The following is a 27,311-nucleotide window of genomic DNA, read 5'->3' as shown; positions in this document are numbered from 1 at the left end:
AACACCGCGGCCCGCACGCTTCCCCCGGCTGGCAACCGTGGCCCTTGTGGCTCCTCCTACGGGCCAGTTGGGAACGGGGTGGCAGGGGTGGTGGTTGGGGGGGGGGGGCAGGAGGCGGGGAGCGAGGGCGGGGGCTTGGGAAGGAGGAAAGAGGGAGGGGCCAGGCGCGCCAGTGACAGGGTGGCAGCCTAGGAGCGGACGCGTTGCCGCCGCCGCTGCTCCTCCTCCTTCTCCTGCAGCTCCTCTCGCTGCCGCCGCCGCCGCCGCCACTGCCGTTGCCGGGAGAAGTTTCACTCCTCACCCTTGCTCTGAGTCCCTGCCCAGAGCGGAACAGGGAGCTTGGCAGGCAACTGCAGCCCGCGGCAGGCGAGGCGCCAGGAGCGCTCGGACCCCGAGCCGGAGACGGCGCCTAGGCGGCGTGCTGAGGCCAGGGCTGGGGGCGCGAAGGCGGAGGAGGGGCGGGTGTGAGCCCCGGGACCCGCGCGCAGCGTCGAGGCCGCCCAGCGAGCGTCCGTGTACCGGGCAGTAGCGATGGCCGTGCGCTCTCGGCGCCCGTGGATGAGCGTGGCATTGGGGCTGGTGCTGGGTTTCACTGCCGCGTCCTGGCTCATCGCCCCCAGGGTGGCCGAACTGAGCGAGAGGAAGAGACGGGGCTCCAGCCTCTGTTCTTACTACGGCCGCTCGGCTGCTGGCCCCGGCCCCGGAGCACAGCAGCCGCTCCCCCAACCCCAGTCCCGGCCGCGGCAGGAGCAGTCGCCGCCCCCCGCGCGCCAGGAGCTCCAGGGGCTGCAGATGCCGGAGGCAGCGCCCGGAGTTACCAGTTTTCGGAGCAGCCCCTGGCAGCAGCCACCTCCGCTGCAGCAGCGGCGGCGAGGACGCGAGCCTGATGGAGCCACAGGGCTTCCAGGCGCCCCAGCGGCCGAAGGGGAACCTGAGGAAGAGGACGGGGGCGCGGCTGGTCAGCGAAGAGGCGGCCGGCCGCGGAGTAGCCACAACGGCAGCGGGGATGGGGGTGCCACCGCCCCGAGTTCCCGACCCCGGGACTTCCTGTATGTGGGTGTGATGACCGCGCAGAAGTACCTGGGCAGCCGTGCGCTGGCGGCGCAGCGGACCTGGGCGCGCTTCATCCCTGGCCGCGTGGAGTTCTTTTCCAGTCAGCAGCCACCCAACGCTGGGCTCGGCCAGCCCCCGCCACCCCTGCCTGTCATCGCGCTGCCGGGGGTGGATGATTCCTACCCTCCTCAGAAAAAATCCTTCATGATGATCAAGTACATGCACGACCACTACCTGGACAAGTATGAGTGGTTCATGCGCGCAGACGACGATGTCTACATCAAAGGTGACCTCCCAGCGCCGGCTGTCCCACCTGCCCACCTCCTGACTCCTTTTTCTGCAACAAACCCCAGCCCCTGCCCAGCCCTTTAAGCTTCTCTTCCAACACGTGCTTGGAGCTCTGTCAGCCCCCGGCCCCATCCCCACCCCTCGCATCCGCCCACCATTATCTAGCCCGCTCCTCCTCTTCTCCTGCAGTCTGGACCCTCCTCATACCTGCCCAGCTTTATTTGCCTTTCAGACTCTTGCTGTCCTTTCCACCTGGCGTTTGTCCCTACCCTTTACCGTGTGGGTGAGACGTGGAAAGGGACTTTAAAGCTAAACCAAAAGCCATTCCCATTTGGCCCTCCCACGAAAGCCCCCAATGGTGGTAGTTTACCAAATCTGCCCAGAGGGGCGTGTCTTCGGCAGAAGGCAAAGTGCAGGATGCTGGCTAGAGTCAGGCTGGAGACCCCATGTTCCTTCTTTATTCCTCTGTTCTTTTGTTTCAGCTGGTTCACTGTCCTAGACCCTACCAGTACATATGCCTCCCTTTCGCACAACTTGCGGCACACTGGGAGTCTTTGGGCAACCCCACCGCCCCAGCGCACCTTTTCTTCCGGTTACCACAGTGCATCACCTAGCCTTTCACCACCCCAGTCACACCTCAATAAAACTCCATGGGGTTTTATCGTATTGTCAGGTGGGGAAGAAGGGAAAAGCGTGTTTCAATTCCAAACCCTCAGAGCTCCAGGTTTACTGGCGCGCCCGGGTATTGGATCCTTTCCCGTGCATCTTGGTGGCTGTGCAATAAGCGGAGGCTGGAAGTCCTTCCCAGAACCACATGCAGCCACAGCACAAGAAAACTTTGTCCGTTTTAAAGGAGGCGCGGTCCTTTACACAGAGCATGGGCCGCTCTGGCCAGAGAATCCCTAAACTCAGCAGATCTAAGTTCCTTAGAGTACAGGAGTCAGTCTTTCCAGTCCAGACAGTTGCGGAGATGGGGAGGGACGCAAAGGAATTAACTGTTGTACCTAAGGAGGTTTCTCTGTGTTTTCCACATTTCCTAGCTTTTTGGTCAAAGGGGGGCAGCCCTTCCTTAGTTTATGCCTCTCTATTTTTAACCTCATTGCTTTCTCCTGATCCAGATAGTACCTTTAACATAATGCAAGGAAAAATAACCCAAGGGACCTGTTTTGGCACAAGGAGTCAATGCATTGTTAATAAATAGAGATTGAGTTTGGGTTGAGAGGAGGAAAATTGCTGTAATGCTTGGTTGGAATAGGACAATGCTGGTTGGTAATTGGACAGAAAAATAAAGAATGCTGCCATTTGCTTGCATTTCCCATACATGCTATTTAGGATTGATTCCAAGAAAAATGCTTCCACTATCTTATGATCCCCTTGTCTTCTGTGTCTCATTTTAAAAAGTCACAATGCTTTCCTGGCAGAAGTGTCACACTTTGCAGAGAAATTCTAAAATGTATTAGCAGCACCTACATCTATCATTTGTTTTAATGCTTTGAAAGGTTGTCCTTCAGAACTTTGAAAGGCCATATTCTTTCCATTTCTTTTAGAATGAGATAATTAAGAACACAATAATAGTCAGCTGAAACTCATTGAGATCCAGGCATGGGATCAAGATAATGACTGCAGATGCCCAGATCATCAAAATTGATAGTAAAGATGCTGACTGGGAATGTGAAGACCGAGACTCTCAACTTATTCTGATGTATCACTTTGTGGAATACCAAATATTTTTGAACTGTTTTAGCTGTGTAATTTTATTTTTAAGTTGTTTTCCCTGGTGAACTTAACAACTGTGAGTGAAACCAATTCATTGTTTAAGTTTTAACAAATGTTTTTTTTTTTTTCTAAAACAATGCCTTCCCAAATTAAATTTCATGATAAATTAGATTCAAACACTCCCCAAAACAACACGGATTGTACATGATTGAATTTTGGTTAACAACACAGCACCTAACTAAATTAATTATCAGGAAAAAGTAATCATTGGACATGTATAGGTCTGTCAAAACAATACTAAATATCAATACTGAATATGTTTCACATTTCTGAAAATTTTTGTTACTCCTATCTGATATGCCAGGAACCCTATCTTTATTCTCATTATTTTATCTTTTACTGAAAAAAAATGATTGTTGAATTGTTGCAGTTTTACAGACACCTAGACCATGAGTTAATAAAAATTTTATTAATATTTAATCAGTAACTCTGAATTAGTATTTTTAAATAATATGATATTGTTCAACTTTTTCAGTTGTTACAAGTAGAGTTATTGGAGGTTCAAGGTTTAGGAGGGATTTAACAACAATGTTGAAAGCTCTGTCCTCTACTTTGTACAATATAAATTATTGTGAAAATTTTAAAAAGTAGTGATTATTTTCTTTCTCCTTGTAGGTGATAAGTTAGAGGAGTTTCTTAGATCGCTAAATAGCAGCAAGCCTTTGTACCTGGGACAGACTGGTCTCGGAAATATTGAAGAGCTTGGAAAGCTAGGGCTGGAGCCCGGGGAGAACTTCTGTATGGGAGGACCTGGCATGATCTTCAGCCGGGAAGTTCTCAGGAGGATGGTGCCACATATTGGTGAATGCCTAAGAGAAATGTACACAACTCACGAGGACGTGGAAGTAGGAAGGTGTGTTCGCCGTTTTGGTGGAACTCAGTGTGTCTGGTCTTATGAGGTAAGTCTTTCACTCTGATGAAATGTTCATATGTTATAGGTGCATGCCATTTCAGTCTGTGATTCTCTCTGTTTCTATTTATTTCAAAGTAACAGTAGCAACCTTTTATGGGCACATAGGTGATTGTGGGAGATACTCTGTTATTTGATCAAGGGGCTGACTGTGCCTTTGTTATTAGCATGATCCTTAACTTTAAGCAGCAGCCTAGATATATAGTCATGGTCACATCTCTGAAAATACTATCTTCCAGCTTTATTTGCTTTATTGGTGTTTATGTTCTTCTAACAAGAACACTAATTTTTTTTTTCTCTTCAGCTGTAGCTCTTATCATTTGGTACTGTACCACAGCCACTTTTTTTCTTTTTTCTCTTTTTGTTAATATGTGATGACATTTCTTTGTTTTCACATGGTGAGAATCGGAAGTTTCTTTGGAGATTTTCAAGTGGAAAGTGGACATATAAAATTTTTAAAAGCACAAGAAGAACTAATAATGTATCATTTATGATAGGTTTGTTCACAACATTTTAACTCCTCTATTTGATCATTTATTGGGCATCTTAAAGGCATGACTTATCTGGGGGAAAAAGTTCTGAAGGTGTTATGTAACTTCTTAGTATTTTGACTAGTTCACTAGACTGTTTATGTCTGCCCTTGTGCCAAGTTCTGAGCAGCAACCATTATTTAAATAATCTGAGTTGTGTTATTACAGTAATTAGTTTTATGAAATGCTCTGGTTATTGCAGTAATTAGTTTTATGAGCTACTTTGGTTATTGCAGTAATTAGTTTTATGAAATATTATGGGATTATTTTTTCCTTAGGAAGTTGGTTTTGAAATGAAGTAAAATTTTATTTAAAATAGACCTCCTAAAATACAATCTTAATAAACATTGATTTAACATTTAAGTAGTGTATTGCAGTTTTAGGATAGTTTGAATTTTAGGTGTTTGGAGTTTAATATTATTTTAGCTACCCAATGCACACCTTTATAAATCATATTTGAACTTATTCGCTTATCTTTTCAAAATTTTCTTGTTACTTATTATAGAAAAAAATTCATGAAAATGTGTTCTCTGTGAAGTCATAATACATCAGTTATACAGATCCATTTATTTTTCTTTCATAATTGTGATGTCACTTTAGTTAATTTTGCTTTTCGTAAATATGCTTTATGGTACTTATACTTCAAAGAAGTATTTTGTATACCTACTATAGAAAGTGAAAATTATTGACAACTTTTTATTTAGAATATATATTATGCAAATTAAGATGATTTCTTTTGACAATAAAATAGTGATTTTTCTTTCATAAAACTGGCCTGCAGCTACCCTCTGAAAAAAATTGACATAAAACATTATAATTTAAAGATAAGTAATCTTTAGAATAAGTTTAATAAAAAGATTTTTCTATAATATAAAGCCTTTTAAGAGACAAAACAGTTAATGCAGAAACCAATGATTTTGTTTACATGAAGGTATTTTATTTTTGCAGACATTTCTCTGAATAGATGATTAAAAAATTTCTTTTATCTGTAATTAGCAATAAAGAGGAGAGACTACTATGTTTTATTTGATAAGTCATTGTCTTAACGTTACATATAATGTTTTTAACAAACATGTCTAAATGTCCTTCTTCCAAGTTTTCAATGATTCTGCTATGAAAGTCCAGTATTTACCTGGTGGTCTACATGGTCATATTCCAAGAGATTAAAATAGGCTCAAGTGATCTATAAGCTCAAGAATTAATTTAGTGTTTTATAATATGGACATTTGTTCTAGTTAAAAGAAGGAATATTATAGGCAGACACCTCTCCTTTAGAATAATTGGAATCTTAGATGCTTTTATTAACTAAGTCTTAGAGGTTGTAACTTGGTGAACACAATATTTTGAGTAACTTTTCACAATATATTTGAAGACACTTGTTCATCAATGGCTATAGAATTTGTAAAAAACAAATCATTTGGACATTTTGTCTGGCATTAGAAAGTATCTCCTAGAGGAGCACGGGAAGAGAATGCTGACTTGATATATTACTAAGCTTTCATATAACTGTTACTCTGTTTTGGAATTTGGTCTTCAAAGAACTACCTAAGTAATATTAATTTAAGAGGAGACATTGTTTTAATCCTAACACAAAGTTTCACAATCTTATTTAAAGGAATAGTGGCAAATTTCATTACCCAAAGGTATATCTGTTAATAAAATTAGTAAATTTAAATATACAAATAAATTACACTTAAGAATTTTAATATTAGAGGTGTGTTTTATGTTTCATGAAACACCTGAGGAGGACAGATGGGGTACAGCTAAACTAAGGTAGGATATATATATAGATTCCATATCATTTTCTAATTTGGATTTGGGGTTTCTTGAAATGGTATCCATATATTACTGTTTACATTATGTAGAAAGATTGTTCTATACTTTGGGTTGGCCTTTTTACTAAATGAGAAATTTCACATCTGATGATATTTAAAAAAAGCTATGATGTTGACCATCACTTGAGTTTTCATATTTCTCTAAAAAGGAACATGTGTGACAGACTTTTCTTAAATTTAAAATTTCCTTCATCTATGTTTCACAGATTTCAGGATTTTGTTTGGCGTCTCCTCCTGATAAATGTTCTTTCAGATCGAGAGGGCCATAACGAAAGCATGTCTATGGTTTTCAAGTTTTAATAGGTGAAACATTCATGATGGAATGTTATCTTTTAAAAATGGTGAACAGACCTGCAAATCTTATAGGAAGAAAACTGTATGCATTATTAAAATACATGGAGTTTTCTGGGGCTGGGGTTGTGGCTCAGTGGTAGAGCGCTCGCCTAGCATGTGCAAGATGCTGGGTTTGATCCTCAGCACCACATAAAAAAATTAAGAAAAATAAAGGTATCATGTCCAACTGCAACTAAAAAAATATAAAAAATACATAGACTTTCTAGTTTTCCTTGAATATATTATATTTTTATAAAACCTAGGAATCTTTTACTACTCTTCTTCACTGCTAAGTAAATGTATATAGCATTTCTGTAATGTATATAGCATGAATAACGTATTGTGAGGAATAGAGGGGATGGCAGACCAGGAAAGGGATGTACTTGAACTGGGTTTGAGCCACCTTTCTACTACTTGTTGGCGTAATTGTCTTTGGCAAATAACTTCTTTAAGCATTGTTTAATTCAACTGACGTTAAGATTGTGACAGTTTTTGCCTCATGAATTTCAGGGAAGATTAAGTAAAATGATGAAATAATCCATATAAAGCCCTTAATTAAGTGTTTAGTACATAGTAAATTGTCAATAGATATGATTTATTCTTGTCTCAGTGCTATAAAGATCATGTACTATATTGTAAAACAAGGATTCATAGATTTTGCTGACTTAATAATTATAGGTAATGGTAATTCATCTGAATCAAAAGGGTCAAAATAAAAATAAATTTTTCAGTGAGAGATTACAAATGTAAGTTGTTTTGGGGGGAAAGAACAAGAAGTGAAAACATTACAGAATTTTAGAAATATAAAGAGTCCAGCACAGTAAAACTTACTATGAAACATGGATGTCTGTTTTAAAAAATACATTACAAATGTTCGTTTGAATCTGTCCACATTAAATTAAATAAATGACCTTAAAGAGATTGTGTGGAAAATACAATTTAACAAATCATTATGTAATACACATGTTTAAGGAATTTCTTACAGGTCTGACTCTACATAAAGAAAAAAATAATTACCATACAGATTCCTAGATTCACTGCCAGAACAATGGCCCCTTTTTCTGAGTTCCTCTTCCATCTTCAGTAGGAAATGAAGTCAGTTATATCCCATTCTGCATTCAACCCACATGAATGCCCAGGAGCTTGTCTCTTAGGCAGCCAGAACCTTTTCTTGATATACCTCTGGGCTTCGAAGCAATGATGTTGAACTTCAGTTCTTCATCACAATAAGGTCCTGGTGGTTTGGGGAAACTTATCTTGCCTATTAACCTCTTGCTGTACTTCTTTGTCTTCTCCACCTGCCTTTTCATCCCCCCCCCCATGTTGTACCCAGATCACAGTTAGACCTGCTCTCTTCTGAATAGAGAGTGTTTGGCTGATAGGAAGACTCAGAAAGACTGGTTCTCTGTGTGCCAGTGATCACTCAAAAAGAGTCTTTTAATTGAGATTTTCCCTTCTCTACCTGGTTTCAAGGCTTACATGGTCAACGAGATTAATAATCAACAGACTCCATAGGTCATATAGGCCTCCTATTTACATGTGGAGAGTACTAATTGAAACATGCTTATGAAAAAAAAAATCATTCTATTCTATTCTCTCTGAGTGTTGGAATTTATTGGCACCTCCTGTTGGCTAGGATCACAGTTTTGGTTGAGCTCTGCCTTGGCTACTGTTTCTCTAGAGCTGCAATCTGGCAGCCTGGGAGGCTGCATATGGCTCTTAAACATTGTTTGGCACATGAAGTGTTTTAAGTTTTTTTGTTTTTGTTTATTTATTTATTTTGATATCCTGAGCAGAGGCAGACAATCTTCAGTTCCCTTCATGTCCTATTTTACATCAGGCGATCCTTGTAATTTTATTTTAACTTCCTGGCCCAGTCAGACATAAAAGATTTGATTTTTTGAATTAGATCATCCTTCTGTTGCAAATTAAATGAAAATGTTCTCTGTGAAATAAAGTGATTTTCCAGTGAGAATGAAATGTATAGTTTAAATATTATAATTTACAGAGCATTAATATTTTTCAAATTATTCACAGAATTTTATATCACATGATATACTTATGCTTTATTATAAATATGATTTTAATAAATAATGAAATCCTCACTATTAAAAATTGTTTATACATCTGTGTTCAGTTTTTATATTGGCAGAATTGGAAGTTGTTGTTTTTTTCTTTTTTTTGGCAAGAACACATATATTCAAGTGTTAAAATAATTTTAATTCTGATTATTGTTCTTCTCCCTGTGAGTTTGGTATCTCACTTATCAAGGAATTGTTTTAGGACTAGTTTATGTTTTTTCATTCTAAGGTTTCCTGTAGAATGAAACCAAAGAATCAGTCTATCTTCCTTCCTTTCTTCCTTCTTTCTTTCCTTCCTTTCAACTAAATGTTCTTTCAAGAAGTTCAGACTTCAGTGTTGGAAAAATGTTTCTCTGTGCCTTTACAAAATGCTTCCTATGACTAACCAGTTTTTGTTCTACTCCTTAAAGAGTAACCTTCAGCAGGGCACTGTGGCGTAAGCATGTAATCCCAGCCACTTGGGAGGCTAATGCAGGAGGATTCCAAGTTTGAGGCCAGCCTCATCAATTTAGCTAGGCCCTGTTTCAAAATAAAAAGTAAAAAGGACTGAGGATGTAGCTCAGTACTAAAGTAACTCTGGGTTCAATCACCAGTAACAAAAGGGGGGAAAAAAACCCCACAAAATAGAGTTAACTTCACACCAGAATGTTCCATGTTCAGTCTTTGTCCACTAAAGGCTAAAAACGTCCTAGTAAATTCTCTTGTTTCACAAAAGGATATGTTCTGGCAGTACTTTTTTGGGCTTTTAAGTAGAAACAGAGAACCACATCATAAGAAATTCGACTATACATAAGATCTTCATGACATACCCATTAAAGCTAAGATTTCTGTTCGTTTTCGTGGGACTGCTACTCTTCCTTCTTCGCATCTTCCCCTTCTTTAGAAATCTTTCTTTTCTAATGTTAGTTTTGCTCTATTATGAACATGGTTTATGCTTCCAATGTGTATTAATATATGTGATAAAGTGTAAGACTTGAATTTTGATCTAAAATTACGTCTTTCAACAAATCTTTTCTTGGTCTGATTCAGTCACAATTTGAATTTTAACTTTACTAAAAGCAGTAAGTAAGCTTCTCACACCTACTCTTTCCACCCCCGTCCCACTTGTCAGATGAAATCATTCTGCATTGATTTTTATGAAATTTCTGTGCTGCCACACTGTTTTCTTCATCACACAAAATAAATTTGCATTCAGAGTTCATGGGAAAACCCAGAACAATTTTCATATACTTTGTATGTTTCATATACTAAAATATGTTTAGGTGGTTCATTTTCATTGCTAACTGATGCCTGATCACCTGAACTGACAACTTATGCTTTCCAAGAAGATGATTTCCAACAGTTGTGGAAAAAATTAAAATAGAAAGTTGCCTCCAGGCAATTTGAAATAAACTCCATTGTAACATAAATACTCATATTACTTTGAAAAAGATGGAATGCTTTTCCTCTCTTATTGATCACAAGTATTCTGATTTCCTGAAAATTTTCCAAGTCAGTTTTCCTGGTTCCTTTTCATTGTATTGGCCTCCAAAAGGCTATATTTTTGAGAAACAGCTATTTCAAACTCCTTTCTACTTAGTGACTTAGTGTTCAAAGTATAAAGAAATATATTCTATTATTTAACTATATTCCATTTTATTTTGATATTAACATGTGCCTTTTGCCCAGATGTGTAAATTTTAATAAGACATTTAATTTCAAACTATTAACATTAGAAACAAGTCAATCTTATGAGTTATTTGATATTACTGAATAATAAGAGGAAACCAAAATAAACTGAAAAATTGAGGGGTTGCTGTTCCTTACAAACGTAGTATTCTTATTTATAGTTGTAACCCTTAAACAACACTCTAGTTGGGATTTAACCACATAGAAACCAATTTGAGTCATGATTTACATTTAAAATCACTCTGCTTTTGAAAATATTGGACAGTTAGTATATTGCAAGTTTCTACATTAACTAAATCAAAGACAGACAAACACACACACACAAAACTTTGTACTTACTATTTTAGAAGTAACAGATGAATAAAATACATTTCTTAATTTTTTGAAACTCCAAAAATTTTATTTACTTACATAATTTTAAAGCTGTATCTTCATTAATCAATAGTATCTGATCTTTTCATTATGCCTTTCAGTTTCATTCGTTTTTTATTATAAAGCTATTTATTCATAGAATTCTTGTATACCCAAAGAAGAAATTTAAATGTGGGTTAATAAAATGTAATAAATAAAATTATAATGGGAAAAAATCAGAGGAAAAAAGAAAATGTGCCGAAAATATGATTCATCTATAAAGGAAAATGTGTTGAACGCCTGCTTTCTTAACATTAAAGAGAGTTGTAACGTATGCTGATGCTGAGACCTAGTAAAATCTCCCCCATGGGAGAGAAAGAACCTTGAGGGGTGTAGTTGACCACATGAATAATAAGTTCAGTAGTCTGGTTCACTTGGATGATTCTGCCACTTCCCTCAAGCCAGACTACAGCACATAAGGGCAATTCTGTACAAGCAATTCAACTTGTATATGACATGATTTTGTCAAGTATACCATTGTTTGGTGCATTTCTTGATTTTTATTTTAAAAGTTAGGATTCTCTTCAGAGAACCTTCCATGGCTATTCTGTCTCACTCAAGTATTTTATTTCAGGCTGTCCAATAGGCAGTTGGAGATAAGTATGTGTTCTGGTAAGAACCTAAAGTCCAACTGCTATGTTGTTGGTTAAGGGGAGACATTTGGTTTTGCTTTGCTAATCAAGAGGAGGACAGAAATACCGGCTGGAGGAATCCTACAGAGATAAAGAAGAGGATGGCCATCCTGCAGAGGAGCAAAAAGAGGTCCAGGAGAGATTCAAATAGCTTCCCTTGAGGTCCAAATGTGGTTACACAGATACTGAACCAGTTATTAGGAAAAGTCTGTTCTCATAAATAGTAATTTAATTTTGAGGAAAGATGTTCACAGATTAAAATATAAAAAGACCAACATTTTAATTAAAATGGTATATTTTAGTAATCTAATATCCTAAAATACAGAAATAAATTTGATATGAAATAAGGATATTTAATGCATATAATGAGTATCACTCATAAGAAAATATATTGTGAAAATAAATGTAAAATGTTCAGCCTTAGAATTCAATTGTATCACATTGGAAATAACCAACTGAATTCAATTATATTTATGTATGCAATAAATGACATATATGCCCTCCTTGTTCTTGTAGAGTGCACAGGGAGGAGGGGTAAGGCTCTTTTTTTAGGTCTGATAGATGGTTGGGGTCCATCTCAGATATCTTTATAAATCCATCCATCCATCCATCAACTCATTTATTCTCTCCTTCTTTCTTCCTTTTTGCATTCTATATCATGAAATCTCTGTTGGGTCCAGTGGTACAAATCTCAGAACTAGGATTAAATTATTTTTATTTCAATTTTCTTAAGTTAGCCTCTTCTCTTTTTCTTACTACTCCTTGAAGAGGAGAAAAATAAAGTCATTTATTTTTGTTGTATATTTATATATTTTGCTGCTGTTGCTTACTACAAATTATACAAAACTTTAGCAAGACTATCTGGTTATAGATTTGGATATAGCCCTTCACAAGCTGCATGTCCTTAGACTTGTTATTACCTCCCTTTGCCTTAGAGTTCTCATCTATTGAATAGTGCTCTCTTTATAGAGCTGTTGAGCAGATTTAGTGCCAGCATTCTGAGTAACGTCTAGTAGTGGTAGGATTCTACAACTGCTAGAGACTTTTGCAGAAGCAGAATGACATAAAATAGTGGCAACATTACAAAGCCATTTCGAGGAATAAAAAGGTCAATAGATTAGAAGCCCTTAGAATCCTGCTTGATACATAGTAAACCATGTGTAAGTGTTAAATATTATTCATATTTTCCAGATCACAATGCTTACCTTATTTCTCCCCCCCCCCCCCCGGGGAAATGAGATTATGTTGTTTGGAAAGGGTTTCATTGTGATTTCTTTTAGCAAGATGGACTTTGCTACAGTATTGAATGTGGTGACTTAATGATTCTTTGCCCTGACTGCATAATGGGATCCCCTGGGGAACTGGGAAAAAATTCTGATGTTGAACCCATTCTCTAACCCATTATATCAGAATCTCTTACAGGTGATGCCTGCAGCATGGATAGTGTTTAAAACTTCCTAGTGACTCTAATGAGACTCTAGGGTTTAGATCCCTGTATGCATTTAAAAATTAATTTTCATATTTAAATATTCAGTCTATTTTAAATTACTTCTTAAAAGTATATTTTGTGGGGAGCCATAGGGGAGTGATCAACATTTCTGCATTTCTGTCGTTGTCTGTACTCATTGGCTCCAAACTGCTAGTCACTGGACTTTAAGATTATGAATATAATGCATCACTCAAAACTGTCTCCTTTCTCTTGGTCTAACTTTTATGTTTCAAAGATTGCTCTTCTAAAAAAAAATTCATCGTGAATTTTAAATTATTCTTGGAAAAGTATTCTTTTTTACATATTCAAGGCTTAAAATATTGTAGCTGTTTTTGATTTCATCTGAATGATATGTAATAATAGTGCTTTGCAAACAGGTGGAATATTTTTATTGATTTAATCGCTCTACTGTTGACTGATTGAGTTGGAGCTCCAAAAGAATAGGGTATCAGAGTGATCTGTTTGCAGAAATGATAAGTTTTTAGATTAAAAATGTAAATGGGTAACTTTGATTTCATCAGTGATTGTCCACTGATATTTCCATGTCCACTGATGTAGCTAACTGTTACAATAGAGAAAAGCATAGATAGAACACACAAGGGAAAGCAAAGATGGAGAACCTGAAGTAATGAATAGGGGTATTACTGGATGCTCCAGGATACATGGGCAGGCAGAGATGGAAGAACAGCATGGTAGCGTATTTGGTTCAAGCAAATGTAGAGGCAGTAGAAATGAGGATTAAAAACTGTGGGTAGAACTCAATTATGAAAGGATTTGTATATTATGCTCTAAGATTTAGATTGTATGCTGTAGAACAGCGATTCTTACAATGACCTGGGATGGTGTAATTAGTCTAAAGGGGAGCACATGCATAGGATCCTTAAAAATCTTCCTGGGTGTTTCCAATTAGCAGTTGGGATGAAAAACCAGTTCTGCAGATACTGGGAGCTTTGAAGAGTTCTGAGAAGTAGAGAACCCTCGATCAGCTTGCCTCTAATGATTGAAACATGGAGGCCCTTATGATTTGGTGTAGAGACACATGACAGTAGCTTTTGCCCTAAATCCCAAGTGAGAGATGAGTGTTGATGAAAGGGTCAAAGAATCAATGCAAGTGAGGAGATGCACTTAAGAGTGTGTGAAGAGAGGGAATTGACAGAACTAGTGATAGCTTATAAGAGTGGACTGGGAAAAAATTATGGTAAAACCTGGGTTTTGGGCTTGGATTATAATTGTTTCTAGAGATAAAGTATATGGGAAGAGTAAGTTGGGTTATTGGTATGTTTGAAATATTGGCAGATGATAAGGAGAATTTTTGCTTTGGGTACATTGAGTTTCTTTCATCATTCATTTATTCACTGATTACTTATTGAGCGTCTAATACTTCAGGCATTTTTCCAGGTGCTGGAGTTTTAGTATTCAAAACATACACAAAAGTTCTTGCCTTATTTTCTAGACGGGAAAAGATGTAGGGGTGGATGAGCAGCTGTAAATAGGGTGGTCAGGTAGGCCTTGCTGACATGATGCTTGAGTCATGCAGATGGCTAAGGGAGAAGCTTTCAAGCCAAGGAACAGAAAGCAGATGGGAACCAAGAGAAATGCCCTTGTAAGATCAAGAACTAGCCAGAAGGTAAGGGAAACAAGCTGAGTAAGGGACAGAAAACGTAGAAAATGTGACATCAGAGAGGAAAGAGGATGGGAGATGTGAGCAGATGTCCTGTAGGCTTTGCAGCCCTTGGTAATAACATTTTAGGGGCTGAGGGTGTGGTTCAGGGGTAGAGCACTTGCCTAGCACCTGTGAGGTGCTGGGCTTGATTCTCAGCACCACATAAAAATAAACAAAATAAAGCTATTGTGTCCATCTACAACTAAAGGAAAGAAAAGAAAAAAGAACTTTTTAGTAGAAAAATGAGGCCCTCAAATCTTGGAAGGAAAGAAAACTAATTCATGGTCAGTGTTATCACATTATGTAAAATGAATTTAAGAAAACTTCACTCATAGGTGAAACAATTACTGCTTAAAAAAAATCATATCACAGCTGAATACAGTGGTGTAGGTCTATAGTTCAGCTTTTTTGGAAGGCTGAGGCTGGTGTATCATTTGAGTTTGGAGTTCAAGGCAATAAAGTGAGACCTCATCTCAAAATAACTAAATAGCTAGACAAATAAACAAAAAAAATCATGTCAGAGCCGTATGACAAAGTTTAATTTTTCTAAAATTAAATTTCCTTAAATTTGCTGAAAAATTATTTAAAATTTAAATCATAGTGATTTGAACCAATATTATTATAAAATGGTTCAAAAACTAAAAAAAATATTAGATAGTGAAAAGTCTTTAAGTTTCCATCCTTCATCTGCCTCTAGAGTTTTTTTTTTTTTTTAGTTTTTCTTGAATGTCAAAAACTTTTTAGATCCAATATTTCTCCCCACCTGCAATTTTCTTTATCACAAGGAGTAATATCATATAAACCTTGTTCTGAATAATCAATTAAGATTATTTCTGGGAGTCATTCCTTATATCAGCACCAGATACCACTCCCATTCTTTTGTTTTAATGATGCCTAACATTTCATAATAATTGAAGTATTATTTTAAGAGAAGCACATGCACTTCTGGGAGAATGAAAAAGAAATGGACTGCACAGTTTCTAAGGATATTATACAATATGCCATTTCCTACCTTTGATAAACTGCTAAAATATATTTCAAAAAGAATACTCTGTTGCCCACATGCTTATCACTCTTTGACAAGTGTATTCCAGATTTACTGAGTACTTCCAAGAAAGATGCTTTGCTGGGAGGTGGAACAGGTGAATTCTCTTGTGGAATTTATAGTCTCATGGAGGGAGATACACAGTAAGGAAGTAAACAAATACAGATGTGTCTTCTTTTGTGAAATTGGAATTTTAGATTTATTAACATAGAGTTCTTTTCTGGTCTTTATGATTATGTTATAGGTGTATCTACTGTAAAATGATTTAAATCAAGATGACCTAAGATTATTTGTACAGTCTATAAATCCAACACACTTCATATAATTGCTTATATAAAGATTTATGTGATTTCCCTATGTTTAAAATTCTGCATTTCTCATATTTGACCTTTATCTTGTCTTGATTTCCTTTATTATTATTATTAAATAATCCTAAGGACTTGTGAGATGGTTGTAAATCAAACTTCAGAAGAATGTCTTCTAACTTTGGAAAGTTGATGGAAAGCCCCACCATAACCAAATGACCTTTGTTAATAATTAGTTGTTCTTCTGGCAATATATTTTATAGTAGCATTTGTAAAGGCTTTATTTTCATTAGTAACAAGTATGTACTTGATGATTATTCTTGCTAATGTATATGCATGTTACCATAATAGTTATGTATGCAATACAGTAAATTTTGCATATGGATTGTTTATTACCTAGTCAATTTTAAAAGTAATTTCAAATTCACTAAAATTGATACATTGTTTCATTTGCAAAACATTTAGCAATATACCACAAAGTATTTTTTTTAAATTAGGAGTCTAAGGAATGCCCTTGTTTTAATTAAAACACATGGTTAAAATTTTAAAATAATTGTGATACTTATAAAACAAAATTACTTAAAGCAAACTATGCATATAGAAATTTTATTAGACCCTGTAAGACCCTGATTTAAATAAATATTAAGATTCTGTCTTTTCCTCCCTAAGTTCTATCTTAGTTAATCTCAATTACATTTGCATTTTCTGTTCTTTATCCCTTAATTTTTCTGTATTTTTTAGTGCTAATAGTGTTCAGTACTATTATCAGATTTTATTTTACCTCAGTCTATTTTGGAGATAATTCCTTGGCTATCAAATACAGCCACATTGCCCAGTATTTATGACACATTATGAATTTCGATTACACTTATCTTGTAAAAGTTTTGACACTTCTAACAAATGGTCCCATGAACTAGGCTTTGTGTTTATGGTTCTTGTTCATAGTTTCAAAATACAGGCTACTGAACACTCCCTGGCTTGTAAAACTTAAATCTTATTTGAATTACACCAAAGTTCCATTTCATCGAGTATTTCATTTGGAGAATTGCTTGAGACAGTTGATAATAACTGAAATTGATTTGACTGGATTTGGAGACTATTATAAAATGTGTCTGGGAATAATTAAAAGAAGGAGTGTTTTGTAACTTTCCAAGTTTTCTTGTAGAACACTAATTATCAGGGTTTTTCAGTATAATATTATAAGTAATGTTAGAAACAGTTTCTGATTATGTAAGACATTTGTGCTTTTGGTTTTTCTAAAGAACACCTGCTTTTATCATATTATTTGCCCCCTGAAAAGATTTGGGATTGAAAATATCACATTAATTGTTTTTTAAAAAATTAGATAGTTAATCCCTTTATTCATTTCTCCATGCTAGCATTAAATTCCAGTTTTTCACATGAGTTTCTGTGATATCTAGTTTACTGCCACCTTCCACAACCCAGAGGCAGAATCGAGTATTATGATAGCGATGTATGATTTATATACTTATCAGTCACACATTTTAGAATATAAGGTAATTACAAAGATGCTTTTTTCTTTTAACCTCCTGTATACCATATTTTTCTTCTGTTGATATAATTAAGGCTAGATTCATCTAGATCTGAACTAGATCAGGATCTAATAGATTTTATTTTAAAAATTGGTGGATAATGCTGGCATTATAGTATAAAGCAGTTTGATTAACTTTGTTATTTTTAAATGTTATATTTACTACTGAAATAAATTTAGATGAGTGAATTATTTTAACACTTAAGGTATTATAAAACTTGTAGATGGATTGGAAGCTGGAAAAAAGACTTATTGTCACATTAAAAGCAATGTAGACAACCTGACCAAATGCTGGTCTCTAGTTTGATGTGGTTCTATAAATTTCTGCTTTCTTTCATTATAGAATTTCCTATGCTGGAGAATTATGCTTATGATGAACAATAACCTAAGCTTCTGAACATTTCTGAGGATATAAATTATGATGGCAATAAATGTCATGTTGACGTATATTAATGAACAGCCCCAAACTATTATATATAATAGTTATATAACTGTCAAAACTATTTTATAAAATATCATAATATTTACAATATATCATCTTATATAATAGTTATGATATATAGCCTTAATATTGACTACTAGTTACATAATAAGCCCTGTTCTGTTTGTTCTGTGCTGGGTGTTTTTCTGAGCTTCAGGCAAAGAAAATGAGATGCAGTTTCTTTTGCCCTATGCTACAAATGAGGAACAAGTGCATAGAAGTTTAGTAACTTGTCCAAGGCCACACAGCTAGAGAATTGTTAGGTTCCCTTTTTAAACTCTGCTTTATTGATTCCAAAGACTATATTTTTCTCAAAATGTAGCATGCCATTCTGCTTCAAAGATTGGCATTTGATTTTTGTTTTAAAACTGTGTCAGATTGGAATAGACAAGTTCAAGTGCCTATGATAGGAGGAAATTAGAAAGAAAAGAGATATGTGACCCAGGTCAGACAGTAAAGACTCTGATGGGGGACTGCTGCCATCAATTTTAGCATTCTGTTCACTAGAAAGGTTTACCTGTTGGAGATAAAGAATCTCTTTTTCTTTCCAAGAGAGCTGTGAGGTGTGGCAAGAAACCCAAATTATAGTCCTTCCATCCCTTAGCATGTTTACAGGAAAAACTGTGTAAGAATAAAGTTTTCATTTTCAGTAGAAACAAAATTATTATCTTTCACTGTGCTTCAGGGCAATAATAAAAAAAAAGTAGGCTGCCAGTTTTATCTAAAGTAATTGTTTTTCTTTCAGCTGTACTATTAAGGAATAAAGTGCATGTGGACATATCATACTAGAATGTCACATATTGTGGTATAGTCTGAGAACTCATTATTTTGTCTTAAAAATATTTCTTGTTCTGGTAAATACTTTATGATACAACCAATGTTTCTCATTTACTGCTCAGAAATAAATACATATAGTAGAAATTTCTTAGAAGTATTTAAATAGTAAAATAACAATGGCTATGACTTGTAGAAAACGTTTTTTTTTTTTGTTTCAGGATTTTAAATATGTGTATTTCATTGTATTAGTTTCTATGACTACCTTTTGTATTGGTAAGAATACATTTTTAATAGATCCCTGTGAGAATCCCTATGGATAAATGGGGTTATTACCATCTTTGTTATAATTATCATAGCAAGCAGACTGTGCTGAGTGCCAGCCATATGCTTAGCTGTTGAAAGAACATTAAAAATAGAGATGGTGATCCAGATAACTCTTTTGGAAAGGTACACCCATTTCTGGAGTTTGAACAAAATATGAAGTCACACTGTGGAAATAATCAGGATATCAGACCACACCTGGATGAGCACAAGGAAGCACCTACCAAATACAAGATGCAATGCCTTATTTTCTAAGAGCAAAACTTCTTTCCTTGACAAGTGTTGCTAGGGGTAAAGTATAGGCAAGTAAAGATATGAGTAGCATAGTAGCAAGCCCAGAATTGTGAGTCATAGATAAGCAATGCAGATATTTAAAAGGGACCATCCCTGGTGCTTATGGAGTTTAACAGGAAAGTTTCATGGACAAGTTTATCTTAACTTTGAAAAATAAGGTGGTAAACTTCTCAAGCACATAGAAGGAGAAACGATGGACTGCATATGATGACCTGAGAGCTGCACTGTCCTGCTAGCTTTCTCTGGGTGAATGCTGTAGGTGAGTGGGTCACAGAACCAAAAGAGGAGAGCAAAGACTTTTCATTCACATAGGGCTGACTGTTACTAACTATAGGAGAGTTGAATGGTTGGCAGAAAGTGTGGAAAGACTGCCTTGGAGATGACAGCCACAGAGAGACCATGAAGATCATGAATGAGATTTCTACCACTAGGAATTTTATCTTCTAGCATCCCAGTTAAAGTAAGTTCCTGGAATTTGGGAACCGTAAGGACACTAGGTTAATTTAATCTCCTTTGGGGAAGAGTTTTATTCAAAACTTCTAACCAATGCCCTTCAGTCTTTCCCATCCAGCTGATTTTAAATTACCTCTATCTCAGCCTCCTTTTATTAGAGGAAGAAATTAGAAAGAAAGGAGATATGTGACATACTAAAGTCTCTGCATGGGGGACTGCCATCAATTTTAGCATTCTGTTCTCCACCGCGCGACCAGCACGCTGGTTTTATACAAGAGGTTCGTGGCATAGAAGTTAACTAGTGAGATCAAAATAAACACACAAGACTCAATTACCTTTTTCTTTGTCCGGGTCCAAGACGGGCCCTCCCTCTAGCTCTCGCCTAGAACCACCCGATGGGGCAGCAAGGCTTACTCAGGACTAGCAGGAGAGAGAGAGAGAGCACGCCAGGGAGTGGCCTTTTATTGGGGAACAAGAAATTCAGGGGAAAATTCCATCCAACGAAGGTTGAGGGGGGCAGCATTCCAAGGTCAGGGTCAGTGATTGGTCTCAGGGTCAATGCAGGCTCTCACACCTGGAGACAGTGGGGATAAGCCCCAGTTTAGTTAGAACGCCTCTCACCCAATCAGGGAGGTGCCTAATCACTTTCAAGAATGGCTTCCTAGACTGTTCACTAGACATGTTTACCTGTTGGAGGTAAAGAATCTCTTTATCTTTCCAAGAGAGAGCTGTGAGGTGTGGCAAGAAACCCAAATTAGAGTCCTTCTCGCCCTTAGCATGTTTACAGGAAAAACTCTATAGAAACCTGCCTGTAACTAAGATAGAGAAAGCTAGCAGGACAGTACTGCCCTCAGGGCATTATATGTAGTCCATCTTGACTCCATCTCTATGCTTGAGAAGTTCACCTCCTTATTTTTCAAAGTTAAGATAATAGCAACCTGCCTATAGCAAAATTTGTAGAAAGATATTTTTTTTAAGGAAATTGGCTCATATTATTGTGATAGTTATCAAGTTTAAAAATTCCAGGGCAGGCCTACAGATTGGAAATTGTAGCAGAAGTTGATGCTATGACTCATTTCTGAAGGCAGTATGGAGGCAGAATTTCTTTCTCTTTGAAAACTTCATTCTTTTCATTTAAGGACTTCAACTGATTGGATAAAGCCCATCCACATTATGAAGGATGGAGGATAATCTACTTTATACAAAGTCTACTGATTTAAATGTTAATCACATTTTTAAAATGCCTTTATAGCAACATCTGAATTGGTGTTTGACCATACAATTGGACCCTATAATCTACTCAAGTTAACAAGTAAAACTAACTACCACACTTACATTATCTACTAGGGTCTGGAAATAACCAATTGTTTAGACCCCTTGGTTACTAAAACTTCACATCAACTTCTTTGGCATCTTTCTGAATCATGTAGTAGTTTGCATACACTAAATGCAATGGTGTTTTCTTGCACCCCAGAAAATTCAGAAAATTTTCATGTTAATTCTGAAAAGGAATTGAGGAAAACTACCCCATTCACAATCTCCTCAAAAAAAAAAAAAAAAAACCCTGGGAATCAACAAAAGAGGTGAAAGTTCTATACAATGAAAATTACAGAACCCTAAATAGAGAAATAGAAGAAGACCTTAGAAGATGGAAAGATCTACCTTGCTCATGGATAGGCAGAATTAATATTATTAAAATGACCATACTACCAAAAGCACTATATAGATTAATGTAATTCCGATCAAAATCCCAATGGCATTCCATAGAAATAAAAAAAGCGATCATGAAATTCATCTGGAAAAACAAGAGATCCAAAATAGCTAAAGCAATTCTAAACAGGAAGAGTGAAACAGGTGACATCGCTATACCAGACCTTAAACTATACTACAGAGCAATAGTAACAAAAAAGCATGGTATTGGAACCTAAACAGGCCGGTAGACCAATAGTACAGAATAGAGGATACAGAGACTAATCCACAAAATTACAACTATCTTATATTAGACAAAGGTGCCAAAAACATGCACTGGAGAAAGGATAGCATCTTTAACAATTGGTGCTGGGAAAACTGTAAATCCATATGCAACAAAATGAAATTGAATCTCTATCTTTAACCATGCACAAAAGTTAACTCAAAATGGATCAAGGAGCTAGGAATCAAACCAGAGATTCTGTATCTAATAGAAGAAAAAGTAGGCCCTAATCTTCTTCATATGGGGCTAGGCCCCAACTTCCTTAATAAGATTCCTATAACACAAGAATTAAAACCAAGAACCAACAAATGGGTTGGATTCAAACTAAAAAGTTTTTTTTTTCTCAGAAAAAGAAATAATGTGTGAGGTGAATAGGAAGCCTACACCCTGGGAACAAATTTTTACCCCTCACACATCAGAGAGAGCTCTAATCTCTAGGGTATATAAGAAGCTCAACAAGATAAGTATCAAAAAACCAAATAATCCAATCAATAAATGGGCCAAGGACCTGAACAGACACTTCTCAGAAGAGGATCTACAATCAATCAACAAATATATGAAAAAATGCTCATCATCTCTAATAATCAGAGAAATGAAAATCAAAACTACTCTAAGATACCATCTCACCCCAGTAAGAATGGCAGCTATTATGAAGACAAACAACAACAAGTGTTGGTGAGGATGCAGGGAAAAAGGTACACTCATACACTGCTGGTAGGACTGCAAATTAGTGCAGCCAATTTGGAAAGCAGTATGGAGATTCCTTGGAAGGCTGTGTATGGAACCACCATTTGACCCAGCTATTTCTCTTCTCTGACTATACCCAAAGGACCTAAAAACAGCATACTACAGGGACACAGCAATATCAATGTTTATAGCAGCACAATTCACAAAAGCTAAACTGTGGAGCCAACCTAGATGTCCTTCAGTGGATGAATGGATAAAAAAAAAATGTGGCATTTATATACAATGGAATATTACTCAGCACTAAAAAAGAATAAGATCATGGCATTTGCAGGGAAATGGATGGTATTAGAGAAGATTATGCTAAGTGAAGTTAGCCAATCCCAAAAAGACAAATACGGAATGTTTTCTCTATTATAATGGGGGTGACTCAAAGTCGGGTAGGGAGGGTGAGCAAGGGACGAAAATTACCTCTAGATAGGGAATAGGGGTGGGAGGGAAGGGGAGGGAGAAGGGGAAGAGCAAGGATGGTGTAAGAAGATGGTCATCATTATACAAAATACATGTATGAAGATGTGAATTTGGTGTTAACAAACCTTATATACAAATAGAGATATGATAAATGGTGGTATAAAGATGTATTAAGAATTGTATGCAAAAAAGAGAGCTTATATATAATGGCATAATTTGGTGTGAACATACTTTATATACAGAGTTACAAAAAATTGTGCTGTGAATGGATAATCATGAATTTAATGCACTCCACTATTGTCATGTATGTAAGAAATAAATAAAAAAGAAAGAAAATAAATAATTCTGAATTTAAATTTAAAAACTGACAAATATCCATTTTTAAAATAGAAAGTTTTGTTTTGTTTTGTTTTTTGATACCAGGGATTGAACTCAGGGGTACTCACCCACTGAACCACATCCCAGTCCTATTTCTGTATTTTATTCAGAGACAGGGTCTCACTGATTTGCTTAGCACCTTGCTTTTGCTGAGGCTGACTTTGAACTTGTGATCCTCTTGCCTCAGCTTCCTGAGCTGCTGGGATTATAAGCATGCGCCACTGTGCCCCGCTAGAAAGATTTTTTTTAAAGGTATGTTGAGATTGTTAGGCTCTTATTTGGTTCCATGGTGGTAAATGGCTTATAACATTTGATCCCATAATAATTACTTTCTTCTTCTTTTTTTAAAGTTATATATGACAGTGGAATGCATTATAATTCTTATTACACATATAGAGCACAATTTTTCATATCTCTGGTTGTATACAAAGTATATTTACAACAATTAGCGTCTTCCTACCTGTACTTTGGATAATAATGATCATCACGTTCCACCATCATTTGTAACCCTCTGCCCCCTCCCTTTCCCTTCAACCCCTCTACTCTATCTAGAGTTCCTTTATTCCTCCCATGCTCCCCTTCCCTATCCCACTATGAGTCAGCCTCCAGAGACTGTAGGAAGCCATAGTGAAATGTCAACTGGTCTAGAATGAAGACATCTAGGTTGTTATATCACGTCTGACATCAGTCAATCACCTTGTTTTCTGAACCAAGAACTAATAATAGAGGCTGGAATGTAGTTCAGTCGTAGGGTGTTGTAAGTACGAGGCCCTGGGTTCAATCCCCAGCACTGAAAAATAATCGAAAACAACAAAAACTTATAATAGATCCTCAACCTTTCCTTTTAGATTGTGACAGTTTCATGAGAAAATAGATCCAAAAAATGTTTCAGGAAGCCGTGTATGAAAAGGCACTAGAATGTAAAGATCAATGTCTCGGATTAGCTGTTTGGGGCTGAAGGAGGGCATGGCTGACAAGCTACCAAGGGTTAGAGTTGAACATGGACTCAAAAATGATCTGGTTCAATCTCAGGGCCTGGGTGATCTTAAAGGAACATCCACCGTGCTTTCTATAGCAGTGTGATTCTGCAGGAAGAACAACCATTTCCTGGCAGAAAGAGGCATGTTTTGAAGCTAGCTACAGGCTCTCAGCTTTGGTGAGCATGACAGCTGTCTCAGTACATGATCTTTAGACTCCAGTCTTTGGAAATGTACAAGCAGTTATTCAGAAAATGCATTATTGGGAAAAATGCAGTTGAAAATATGTTTCACTTTAAGAACAAACTAAATAATATTTAAAAAATTTGACAAAGTGTATAACCGAAGTGTCTATGCAATTTTTTTTAATTTAATTTTTTTATTCTTTAGCTGTAGATGGAAACAATACCTTTATTTTATTTATTTATCTTTTTATGTAGCACTGAGGATTAAACCTAGTGCCTCACACATGCTAGGTGAGTGCCTCACTACTGAGCTACAATCCAAGCCCGAATGTATTTATTTACAAAAAAAATTTATTTTTTAGTTGTAGGTGGACAAAATACCTTTATTTATATATATTTTTTCATGTGGTGCTGAGGATTGAACTCAGTGCCTCTAGTGTGCCAGGCGAGCGCTCTACCACTGAACTACAACCTCAGCCCCTGGATGCATTTACTTTTAAGAACATCTTTTAAATAGTCTAAAGAGATGTTACAGAATTTACTTGTATTAGAGTAATTAAACACAACTAAAGCAATTTCTTCATTTATTGAGCCAGCTTTTAAAGCATAGTAAATCATTGAAACTTCCAAAAATAATTGATAATAAATATATCCATACAGTAAGACTTATATATTCCTAAATACATATAGCATTTTCTCCAAGTACTTTCATATAATTTGAAAGGTCTTTGGGAGAATTATTTATAGTTTTACCTAGCAAATTAATTCCTTTAAAGACAATGATTTTGAAACTCTTAAGCACTAAGTATTAGCACTTTTACTTGATGTTCATGTGAAGTGGACACCTAAACTTTCGGTTTTCAGTATTGTTTATGTGTAATCTATTTTTTTTGATCTGGCAATCTAATTTTTATTCATTTATCATAAGAAACCTGAGATGATTTTATATTTGTGTGTAAAGATATTTATCACATGAGACAACCTAAATTACAGAGGGACATGTTTAAATAAACTACTGTGCATCTATTTGACTGAATTATAGATCATCATTAAAAATGGTTTTCTACATTAGTATATAGAATTGAAAAATGCTATGACACAATATTATATAAGAGAATGGGATGAAAATAGAATATAAACCATTATCTCAATTCAATATGCAATTATATATTGCAATATAATAGGACATGGAGGCAGTATCTTGTATTCTTTTATTCTTGATATATGCACTTGTGTACCTATATATAGTGTATATGTGTATATATTTGTTTACCTCTATTTGTTTATATATGTATAGATACACACACATATATAAATACTGTGGATTCGATGCTTATTGTAATTTAAATTTCTTTTTGATGTGAGGAAATGAAAATCTGGACTAGTGGGTTTATTGTCATATAAGTATAGCAGACATAGAAGAATTCATTCAAATTTGATGCAAGGGACACTACAGAATGTTGTGCAGTATAGTAAGTGCTATGATTACGATAGCCTATTAGAAAGATAACTGAAATGGCAGTTTGTAGAAAGTTCTAGAGGAGTAATTCCAGGTTTGCAAAGGTGGGTAGGAAGCTTTTGTTTATTAGCCAGAGGAGCTGGCTCATTTGTACTGGAGTCTGAAAAAGAAGGGCCAGTCCTGGTCCTGGGTAGAGTTGGTAATTAAACCCAAGTATCTCAGGAGCACTTAATTTCAAGTTATCACTTCAAAATGCACAAAGTAACTCTTACTCTAAGTAAGAATAAGACCCTTACATTAAATGAATCATACTAAGACTGGGCTATAAAAAGAAGACAAACTACTAAAAGGAGATGTTTTAATTACTGTGCTAAGAAGTATGCCTCTCCTAAAGACAGATAAACACAATTGGTTACAACATGATTTCTCTTATGTACTCATCATTTTTTATTATTGTAAGAAATTTTTGACTTACATATTCAAATTTAGATTTTTAAGGTAGACTTCCAGACACATTTTATTTTGAGCAGTCCATTTAGTGTTAAATCTCTCTTATCACAGACTGAAGGTCTATAAAGTTATGTATCATCTTTTTTCCTAGTCATCACATAAAGTCATATAAGAAATATAAAGTAGATTATCAAAGACATTTCCTGCTTAATTTTGGTAGCCTATATTTTTATTTATTGTCCTAAGTTAAACTCACTCCACAGCTGAACCTCAGAACACAAGTCTTTCTTGTGCCAAATGAAGGGACAGACTTTACTCTGTGGCCTCTGTGTTCGTCATCCAATTGGAAGATTGGTTCTTGAGAAGCTATCATTTGGACAAAATATTCATTTGGCACAGTTTGCATTTTCTGAGTTCATTTATCCAAAACAAAATAACCTACAATTGCATAAGGAGGATTATTCACAAATGGAATTGTTTGAATACAAAAGGAAGAATAGATGGAAAGGAAAATTTTAAATTGCTTCATTTCAGAATGAAAAGTGTGTACTCTGGATTTATTTATCTTATACCAAATTCTGAGTCAATCACATGGAAACATTGCATTTTAAAATAAGTGTTTCAGCATACCATTCACAGCTCTCAAACTCTAAGCTAAAGCTGCCACATGTCAGGTGTTGACTTGTATAGCTCATACATCACTGTCTCTTGACTAGACAGTTTTAATCTAAAAGTTGGTACAGGAAAGTGGCCTGCTCAATGGGTTTTATACCAGATTGCTGCAGAGGATTGTCTTACTAGACAGATCTGAAAATCGGATGGGGACAAACTCTTATCT

At 36.4% G+C, this 27,311-nt stretch overlaps 1 protein-coding gene across 1 annotated transcript in view; it reads left to right on the top strand.

Moving 5' to 3' along the window:
* The first annotated feature begins 531 nt into the window (after positions 1–531).
* The window catches only part of Chsy3 (chondroitin sulfate synthase 3), a 252,140-nt gene continuing 225,360 nt past the window's right edge, over positions 532–27,311 (top strand). Inside the window, exons 1-2 of the mRNA XM_026408505.2 lie at positions 532–1,339; positions 3,733–4,016. Coding sequence (XP_026264290.2) covers positions 532–1,339; positions 3,733–4,016 — 1,092 coding nt within the window. The remainder of the gene's footprint in view (positions 1,340–3,732; positions 4,017–27,311) is intronic.

The sequence above is a fragment of the Urocitellus parryii genome, chromosome 1 (genome assembly GCF_045843805.1).
Source record: "Urocitellus parryii isolate mUroPar1 chromosome 1, mUroPar1.hap1, whole genome shotgun sequence".
Taxonomy (NCBI): domain Eukaryota; kingdom Metazoa; phylum Chordata; class Mammalia; order Rodentia; family Sciuridae; genus Urocitellus; species Urocitellus parryii.
The sequence above is the reverse complement of the archived record's forward strand: the minus strand, read 5'-3'. Positions and strand labels throughout refer to the sequence as shown.